The sequence below is a fragment of the Chaetodon trifascialis genome, chromosome 10, assembly GCF_039877785.1.
Source record: "Chaetodon trifascialis isolate fChaTrf1 chromosome 10, fChaTrf1.hap1, whole genome shotgun sequence".
Taxonomy (NCBI): domain Eukaryota; kingdom Metazoa; phylum Chordata; class Actinopteri; order Chaetodontiformes; family Chaetodontidae; genus Chaetodon; species Chaetodon trifascialis.
Genome location: NC_092065.1, coordinates 9,541,015 through 9,551,130, shown reverse-complemented (window position 1 = coordinate 9,551,130; position 10,116 = coordinate 9,541,015). Strand labels below are relative to the sequence as shown.

Genomic DNA, 10,116 nt, shown 5'->3' with positions numbered 1-10,116 from the left:
AAGCGCCGTTAAACTAATGGGACGTTTGTGCAAGGACAACATATGTGAAAACAAACATAGCACATATAGTAGCAAATGGAAATGTGTAGGGGCCGTATCAGTAAATCGATAGGAAGAGGAAGAGCACGCAACGAGCAAAACGTCAACGAGTGTTTGGTGTGCACTTCTCATTTTCATTCTACGATGTGTTAGAGGCAACAAAAATGAGATTTTTACGAGCAACACTGAAAGCAGCATTCATCACACTGGACTGAGGTCCAGAGAGCCATTTAAAGTCCCACAGCCGAAATTAAACAGCTGCCCAGAAACATGCAAACATTTTGTGAGGTACAGAGGCGTCAAAAGCAAAAAGAGTAGAACGAGGTGGACACAGGCAGTGTGTGATTTATTTGCCCCTTAAAAATACCATTTTCCCATCCAAGACAAAAATGGCAGAGGAGATCAATCTGCTTGGTCGGCCTGTGACTATATCTACAAAGCCTGCCACACAGTCCATCCTCCTACTATTATTACAGTCCTGTCCAGTCAAAATAGAATGCGTCATTGGTATTAAGCTTGGGAATCATTGTTGTTTATTAACTTGATGACCACTGGGCCAAAACTCTTTTGTGCGTTCAGCAGCAAAATTATACGTTTTACAGTCTATACAATGAACCAACCTAAAGCTTACCATGACACTGACTCCTACCTACATGTAGGCTTTTATTATGGAAAGGCCGAGGTAAGTAAAACTTATTCTTATGAGTTATTATTCATACAATTGCACAAATAAATCAGCTCAAACCTTCAAGTGTGGTCTGTCCAACAAAAAAAAGTTTTAAATTAAATGATGTGCTATTTCTAATAAGATGTAGAGGCTTCATGTTCAGGCATGAGTTAGCAAAATGTGTCTTGCTTTCACTTCCAGCAGGATAGACGACTGTTATGACCATTTCTCAGGTCTCACCGTAGACTGTACGGATCTGAATCTCCCCCCATAACGAGTGTCAGCTCATTCATAATTCTTGCATCCTCAAAAAGACAAAGAAAACTGAGGTCTCTGCAGTGATTTGCAGTGTGTCTTAGGATGTGAACCATGTGAACCGTCTGCTTCTCAGATCATCTGGTATACCACAAAACTGAAGCAAAAACTTCAGTTTTCAGAGATGGAAATCTTCCTCTGACTTATACCCTTAAATCCTGGTTAGAAAGCTTGGGGCCACTTTCTCACAAAGCTTACATGCTGCATTTTCGGTCAAATATTTTTTCCACATTATATTCAATTTGTATAACAAACAAGCTTGCCTTACCTTAAATTTGTGATTTGCTCTGAAAAATGACTGAAAAAGAAGTATAGTGTTTGTCAAACATGTGACGTCACCTCTTGTACATCTCCAACTTTTGTGTATTTTTTGTACAGTAGTGGATGTTAACAAGCAGCCAATCACATCACATGGTGTAACGCTTCCTCTGATTTTCAGCACTGAGGAAAGCATCAGGCAGGGGCGGGGCTTGATGAGACATCTCTACTTTCTGATTGGTCCGTTCGGGCCAGCAACAAATCCCGTTTTATTGTCCTGGGTCCTGGTCCTGCCCGGGCGGGTAAAAGCAGCGGAGTGGGGGTATGTGCGTAAAGAAAAGACCTTACGTCACGTGACCGCCTCTTACGCTCCCAAACCCGTCGTTTGAGAAATAGCGTTGACATATTTCTGTCCTCACAGCGCCGGATGAGGCCGCTTCCTCCAATGTCTTTCAGTGCCGATTAATGCATAGGATGCTCTTTAAACGACCGGAGGGATTCTAGCGACATTCTCGGACTAAACCGGAGGTAAGGCTTTTTAATCGCTGCATTTTCATTCATTACACTCCATCTATGCGAGGGGGGAATTGGTTGTGCTAAAATAAACTGGATTCTGGCTCCAGTAAAACCTCGAAATGTGTACTCTGGGCGCTTCATTGTGAAAGGGTTTGGGCTTGACCTGCTCCGCGTCCGGATGGAGAGGAGGCGCCGTGTCGCGCAGCCTGAAGGACGCTTCTCCATCGCTTGTGATCACGATGCGCCGTGTCCTACTGCAGCATCACTGCCATCCGCCGAAAGAAATACACCTACAAGACAGCTTTAGGACCCCTGTGCAAGAAATCCTGTAGGATCAGTCGCTTTTCCTCTGCCCAGATTGCTTTATTTTGTGGCAGAAAGATGCCCTTCAGAGCTGTACTCTCACATCCACCATCATATGCTTTGAAATGTGGTTTACAATCAGTCAAATGATGTGGAAGGTGGTTGATTGTGGCCTATAAGCAGGTGAAAGAGCTAAACAAACAGCTGTACTAGAATCTGTAAACTCTGTAGGCGGGTAACACACCTATTTTGCGCCCATAGGTTATGAATGCATTTTAGGAATCACGACAAGGCCACACTGTTTCCCTCCGCGCGCATTACACAGCTGTAATATGTGGTCAAATACATGTTCAACCGTGACGATTTAATGAACGATGCACCCGTACTGGGAGGGCTGAACACCACCTCTAATTAAATCCTATAGAGATTTAAAGTGTGTGCATGCATCCACTGGAAGGCCTGTGGAGGACTGTGGCCTGTTGCCTGCAAGCAGAGCAGTGTGAGGGTGATGCTGCACTTCATAACACAGTTCCTGTTCTTCCTCTGCAGTTTGGCTTTCAAGGCAGCTGAGATTGAAGTCTGTGTGCCTGTTTGCAAGTGGAGGAAAATATTGAGCGGTCATCATGGCAGGTGAGCTTTGCTTTCTGTTTAGCCACACAGCGTGTATGTGATTTTAGAGGCTGTGCTCAAAGCTGGCTGTTAGTGCAAAATCAGCCCATTCATAAAGGCTAAATTGTAGCCATTGCAGCTGTCTTGACTTGATTTCTTTATGAATTTGGTGTGTGGGCAGCTGCGTTGAACTGTGTCTTTGTATCCTAGAAAACAACTTCCCACCCCTGCCTCGATTCATCCCCCTCAAGCCATGTTTTTACCAAGACTTCAATGAGATCCCAGACCAGCGTCGCACCATGTGCAAGAGGCTCTACTACCTGTGGATCTGTGAGTGTACCTGCCTTGTGTGTTCACGACCTCTTACTCCAATTTTAAGCATGTACGTTTGCTTGCATCATGCTATGAGCTGTTAACCTGTCCACCGCTTCTGTTTTGTCATGTTGTGTCGCTTTGTTTTACCCAAAATATTATGAGAGGCAAACATCACAGTCCAGTGTCATGAGACCAGATTGACCGGTTTCGCTGTACGGCACAAAGCCAGTTTAATATTGTTTCTGTTTGCTTGTGCATTTTTATGCATCTTTTGAAATAATTGTCTAGGTTTGTTTGACACATTTGCTTTAGGCTCTTTGATTTGAGTGACAAGACCTTCGCAAATCTAAAATCAGACTGATTTGGATCAACTGATCAGCAGAAAATGATTAGTTTGATTGTCTTGATTGTGTTTCAGGCTGCTTTCAAGTAAAGTGTGAAATTTCTCTGGTTCCAGCTTCTTAAATGTGAAGATTTGTTGTACATATGCTGCCTTTTTATTGCACATTATTGAGGATTGAACATCTTTTTTTGGTCTGACAAAACAAGATATTAGAAGACATCTTGGGCTCTGGGAACCTGTGAGGAGCTTTTTTTCTGTTCAGCTGAGAAAATAATTGGCAGATTAATCAACTAAGCAAATAGTAATTAGTTACAGCCCTCAGTGATAACAGTACATCATAATAATGTGTCAAACTGTAATATTTACATGCGCGTCATGGTAACTTTTTTATTATCACATAGGTTCTTCATTTGAAAGCAAGAATGTAAGTCTGGTGAAAAGGTACATTAGTTTACACAAAGTGTTTGGTACTTGTAGAGTAGAAGCTGTGTGCTGTGTGTGCTAAATAAGCTGTAGCTCCAGTCTACATTCAAATAGCATAGCTTGAACATTGAACTGAAAATGTGGTGTTGAGTAGCTGCTGAGATTCACAGTGATTCAGTCCTGCTGAATTATGAGTAATGCAGCCTGTGGGCCGTTCCCCACAGAGGCTTCTGTCTGTCATGTTTTGGTCATCCTTGTTCCTCCTCTGTGATGTTGACAGTGAATAGTGCCACGCTGGCTGTTAATCTGATTGGCTGTCTGGCGTGGATGTGTGGAGGTGGCGGAGCGACCAACTTCGGCATGGCCTTCCTGTGGCTGATCCTCTTCACCCCCTGCTCTTACGTGTGCTGGTTCAGGCCCATCTACAAGGCCTTCAAGTGAGCCAGCTCCATTCTGAACAGCCTCGACATTTGTACCTGCTGTTTCTGCCAAATTGCCTCATTTCTGACGTCTGTTATCCTCTCTATGCAGGACGGACAGCTCTTTCAACTTTATGGCTTTCTTCTTCGTCTTCATGGCGCAGGTGGTGATCAGTATTATCCAGACTGTCGGCATTCCTGGTTGGGGAGTGTGGTAAGAACTTTGAATAAGTGTCAAACACAGATAAAATATACAATAAATATAAATATACAATGTCTGGTTATGCTTTGGCTGGCAAGAAATATGTTTGTTCCGTGTGTTACTTACATTAACTGACGTACGTTATGTTATCATGTTCTCATCTCTTGGATCAAAGTCCGGCGTTTGATCCATCCAACCACCACGTCTTACTCCTAATGTGGACTTTTCCTCACTCTTTACACTATGTCATTTGACGCGTTGGAACATCAAGGGTTTCTGACCAATGTGGCAAGTTGGGAGTGAGAATGAGTTGCTCTCTCCATAGATTTATTCAGATTTTTGACGAAATTTCTCATCCGGCTCTGCCTAAACACAGCACAGTTCATGATACCATGAGAATAGGTTAGTCGACAGGGTGATACTTGTCTGCCAGGTCAATCTGGGTCACATAAGATGCAGACAGAGCTTCAAACGGGGATCAGAAACTTCAGAAAAGCCTTCAAACAGTGTCCCATATTACCTTAAACCAGGGGGTTTTCAAAGTCTGACACTGGCCCTGCCTCAGACCATACTGAGATCACTGTGTGCCCCTAAAGCCTACATCTCTTTACACTGTGGCAAAGTGGCACCATTAAAAGTTTGCTGATTTAGCTTTCACTAGTTTCTGTTTGCAGTGTGCTCATGCATGCACAGACAGCTTTTTGATGTAAGGAGATGAAACACACTGAACTTTAAAATACGTCTATCATATCTGAATGTTCAGATTTGATTGAGTTAATGACCTTAGTTGCATCTGTCTCTCTTTCACCTCAAACGGTGTCTCTTTGCCCCACATCTCTGCCTTTGACCAATAATGTCGTAGGTGTGAGATGTTGCTAACTCTTCTGTTGTTCCCATCAGTGGCTGGTTGGCTACCATCACCTTCTTCAGCACCAACATTGGCTCAGCTGTGGTCATGCTGATTCCCACCATCATGTTTACTGCGGTGGCTGTACTCTCCTTCATCGCCCTCACAAAGGTGACTTACACATTTCTACTTCTTGCGGTAAAAACGTTTTAGCTTATTCACCAGAAACAGATTTTTTTTTTTTGTATTTTGAGGGTTATTATTTGGTAAAACAGCTCTTTAAAGAAATTTGAATTCTCCCCCCTTTTTGTGTGAGGAAAATAAACTGTAATGATACTGCTACAATCATATTGTGCTATTATTATTTAGCATGTGCTATTATTATTTAGCATTTTTCAAAAGAGGATAAGACCGTTTCTTGACATTTGTGAAACAGCAACTAAGCTTCAAGCCTCTTTCAACAAATCCTTATTATTATGTGCCAATAATACTGTTTAAGTGTGCATTCCACCCAACAAATTGAAGCTAATTAACCTAGCTTGCTAATGCTAGCATTGGTTCCCAGTAGAACAGATTCAGCTAGTAAGTTAGCAGTGATTCCCTTTTAGGGGGAATCACTGCTAACGTACTTTCTGTTCTTGATATCTCATCACCTGCTGAGTTATTGGCGGCTCCCACTCACTCATTGTTAAGCCACATTATACAAAGAATTGGTGTAGCTAGCATTAGCCTTATGTCTCTTTCAACTAGCAGTTAGTAGTTAGCTAGTACACTTAGCGCCTTTTACATTAACCAGTGGCTGTCATGGAGTAACAAATGCTGCGTTCATGTGCTATACATGCCATGTTAATTTCGAATTTAGGACTTGTAGTGTCCATGTCAACATCACACATCGGACATACACCTTGACAACTCAAGGAATTGGCAATCATCGTTATTTCAAATCATAAATGATTTGTCTGATATAGGTTCAAAGTCCTCACATCAGCACGATCACACTGCTTTTCTTGGCAAGACTCGCCCTACTCTGCCCGTGATTGGCTCAACCTCATATTCTTACCCTAAGCTTAACCAGTCTCATTCTTCATGTCTAAACCTAACCAACCCAACCAACCAGAAGGGGAGGAGATCCTCCTGCCCGCTCCAGGTCCACCATTGATTGTAGCTCTTATACAATTAATGTCCAGTATTTTAATCCTCACACAACAAACTCTCATCATTTGACTTTGACTTTGATGTGAATGCTCGCAAGTCATTTAATATGGGAATGTCTCCCATCTCAACCATCCATCCCAGATGATGTGAACAAGGCCTAATGTGCAGACTCCCTGTTTCAAGTGCTCAAATCACAGATGGGACTAAGCAATAAGCAATAAGATATAATGGACTATTTTTAGTGGCCGCCCACACAGATGTTGCACCAATCAAATCACAGCCCTGACATCAGAAGCCACCCAGGGAACACCAATTCCAAAAAACTATTTTATTTTGACTTTAAATCCGTAGAACCTTTTTTTCCTGAAACACAGTCATGATGGTAAAATGCCTGTATTGAATGACATTGCAGGTTCATAACTTCTACCGTGGCAGTGGTGGCAGCCTGGGTAAGGCCCAAGAGGAGTGGGCCACCGGGGCCTGGAAGAACCCCCACGTCCAGCAGGCGGCTCAGCAGGCGGCCATGGGAGCTGCGCAGGGAGCCATGCAGCAGAACCAGTACTCAGCAGCTCCCACCTACAACTACGATGACCCGATGTAGAACAGAGGAGGGGGCCGGGCTGCCATGTGGGAGAGATAAAAAAGGGATCAATTAAGAACACAATTCAGAATTAGGTTGATTATAACACGGTACAAGCTGAATTCAAACAGAACAGAGTCATGTTTTTGGTGGAAGTGTACTTTTATTGAATTCTGACACACGAGGGAGTCAATCATTTAACTCGCATTCAAAACAGCCACTTAAAAAGCTGTGGTTTGTTTTTAAAAAAAATAAAATTAAAAAAATCTCTTATGCTGCTCAATTTTAGTTGGGCAATATGTGTGTGTTTCTTTCCAAAGGAGACACATAACATGGCTAAAAACCACTCCCCTGAGCTCCATCAGTTTATTCAGGTAGGTTCATCTGTGGTGAGCACAGCGCGACTTCTCTGCCTCTGCCTGTGTCACACTATTAAAATATTTAATGACCTTTAATGTGTTTTTTAATGTACTGTAGTAGCTACATTGATAAGAGTGTTTACTTTCATTAGCCTTGAAGGTCACTAAACGCCACAGACATTTGCCCCTCAGTTGTACTGTAGCTGCTTGCTGCTCTGTTGACATTACAAAAGCTCCAGGAAACTTAAATGATTAATGAGATCGATTCGAAAATTTGGGAAAAAAACGCTTGTTCGCTTTCTTGAGAAAACGGATATGACCATCACGTCTGTATAAACCTATGACACGTATTATCCTTTCAATGCTGGCCAAGAAGTTCACCTCTGCTTGCTGCGTGTTTAAACTGTTACTTTTTTTGTTGAATTGGCCCAAATCTTGACAACAGAATCAGTATTTCAAGATACATAAAATGTAAAAGTTTACAGGAAAGTGAATAAAAAGTATCAAATAATTTGTCTCGAACATAATTGAAACCAGACGTGCACTGGAAGCAGAATTCAGCACAAATCAAGCAGGTATTTCCCAACTGTTTCAGAGAGAAAACCCTTTTCAGCTCATGTTTTGGTGACCTGATTTATGTTTCTGATGAGCAGTCGCTCTTCATCAATGAGCCTTTCAGTTTAATTCAACCTTTCTTTTACATTGTGTGACAGCTGGTTTTAAATTCTACCTGTGAAGCCCTTTGAGTGTCAGCGTGTCGGGCTTTTGTCTCCGTTTATCACCACCACCCGACCGTTCGGGGTGTTTGGTTTTTATCATTACACGCTGGTCATGTGTTTCGCAGGTTGATTTCAGTGAAATAAATTATTATTACGTGTTAAAGTGAAGCACAGGGAGTATTTAGGATTGCTATTCATTGGACTAAACATTCCAGATCAACGTTGTACAGGTTAAAAGTAAGAGAAAACCAAAACACTTGCAGTAAATATTAACAATCATCGTTGTAGGTGGTCATAGCGTTGTATGAAGTGATGGATGTTTCCCCCCTTTGGCCAATTCTCCCACTTTACCCCTACATGTAAATGCTTAAACGACTACTTGTTTCTGAAGCTCTGGATTTCAGGCCTTAGTGTGTCATTCTGTGGCTGTTGGTGTTATTCTATGAGTAGGTGTAATATGATATTTATATAAAAGAAAATCTAAAATAATTCAAGCCGATTATTTCTTTACGAAGTGAAACTGAAAGCGAGAATATTTGAGTGTCGCCCTCGTGAGGCCGACAGGGTCAGATACAGTAGATGGTTATTACAGTAATACAGTATTAGACTTGAAACATGTGAAGATTCGTGTCTGAATGCTCGTTATTTCAAAACCTGTGAGTCGTCTTGTCTGATTGTGATGATGTGGTATTCAATAGGCTGCTTGTTGTTTTACTTTTTAGTTGTCTTTTTGTACCACCCTATTCCGTGTATTTTGGATGATGTGTGGATGAGTTTGACCGACATGTCTGTTGTGTCTTTTCTTGGCTGCGGTTAACAGATTTAATTTTTTCTTTTTATTACTATTTGAATTGTTTTGAGATTTTAAGTGAGGTTTGCACTGGGTTACCTGCTGACTTCAGTGCAAACTAAATTCATAGTGAATCACAGTGGAGCAATACTAACATGAATATATTAAACGGTAGAATTACTGGGGTCAAGTGGGGTCCTGTTGGGTAGGCTTCACATACAGACATGAATCAAAACGACCGTAACATAAATGGTCATGAATTGAAAAATGGGCCTGTTTTTATGTTGGACACCACTAGTACAATTTAACAATTGCATAACATTTTCACCAGCAGATGCACATACAGTAGTAAAGAAGTGAAACCCTGTAAGCCGTACCAGTCACACGCTCATCTGTTAGTGAATGCACAAAGTTCAGCTGATCAGTTCTATAAATTCAGTGTAAAGTATGCACAAAGATGAACAAACAAGCTACTTTTCTCTGTGTGGAATAAGTTAACATGGTCTTTGGTGAATTTTGGATCAGTCTAAACTTTCTGCCATATGTACATACAGCACAATTAATGTGATTATGGAAATTACAGCTGTATAGTTATCGTGTAGCAGGAACTGCAGCGTTACTCTGCATTTCATGTTGCTGTATCAAAGCTTCCGAAAGCCATTTCCCATTAACTCCATGTTCCCACATGTACTGTATGTTGTTTGATATGTATTATCATGTACTATACCATAACTAGATATAAATATAATTACTTGAGGTGAGGTAAATATTTGCCATGGATAGACACATTCAGTAGAAACATGCTCGAATTAGGTGAGTGAAATGTTTGAGGAGGCTGTGTCTCCATGAGTGAAGAAGATGAGGAATACATTTTTCTGTATTACTTTTGTATTATTTGGTCTTACCCTAATAGATATTAAACAGTTCTTGTTGCACCTCGTTTTGTTATTTGATGAGTTTGCATGCAGGTCCTCTTCTTCTACATCCCTGTAGGTGTAGAACCATGAAGCTCCATATTAGATGATTTTAAGTTTGACAGATGGAGCTTTCCTATTTTCTTTTAATACCAAATTAAGTAGTTCTTTCCAGAAAAAGTTCCAGGAAATAAAAAAAACCTGAATGATAATCCATGATGAGGATTTGCAGGGCTGTAAGGCAGGACACATCACTCTTTTATACATTTTAATTAAAGTTGTTCCAGCAGAAAATCATTTAAAATATCAATATCAGACCAACATACCTGCAACCCAATAAGAC

At 41.3% G+C, this 10,116-nt stretch overlaps 1 protein-coding gene across 1 annotated transcript; it reads left to right on the top strand.

Annotated features, from left to right (window-relative positions):
* Positions 1 to 1,550: 1,550 nt before the first annotated feature.
* On the top strand, positions 1,551 to 9,794 carry scamp5a (secretory carrier membrane protein 5a). Its single transcript, XM_070972933.1, has 7 exons — positions 1,551 to 1,807; positions 2,648 to 2,728; positions 2,918 to 3,037; positions 4,069 to 4,225; positions 4,320 to 4,421; positions 5,310 to 5,427; positions 6,824 to 9,794. The coding sequence occupies exons 2-7, from the start codon at positions 2,722 to 2,724 to the stop codon at positions 7,010 to 7,012; spliced, it is 693 nt and encodes a 230-aa protein (XP_070829034.1). The 5' UTR covers positions 1,551 to 1,807; positions 2,648 to 2,721; the 3' UTR covers positions 7,013 to 9,794.
* Positions 9,795 to 10,116: the final 322 nt, after the last annotated feature.

Coding starts and splice junctions, on each gene's coding strand:
- scamp5a (XM_070972933.1), top strand. Junction 3,038..4,068: donor GCTCTACTACCTGTGGATCT/GTGAGTGTACCT, acceptor TGATGTTGACAG/TGAATAGTGCCACGCTGGCT. Junction 5,428..6,823: donor CCTTCATCGCCCTCACAAAG/GTGACTTACACA, acceptor ATGACATTGCAG/GTTCATAACTTCTACCGTGG.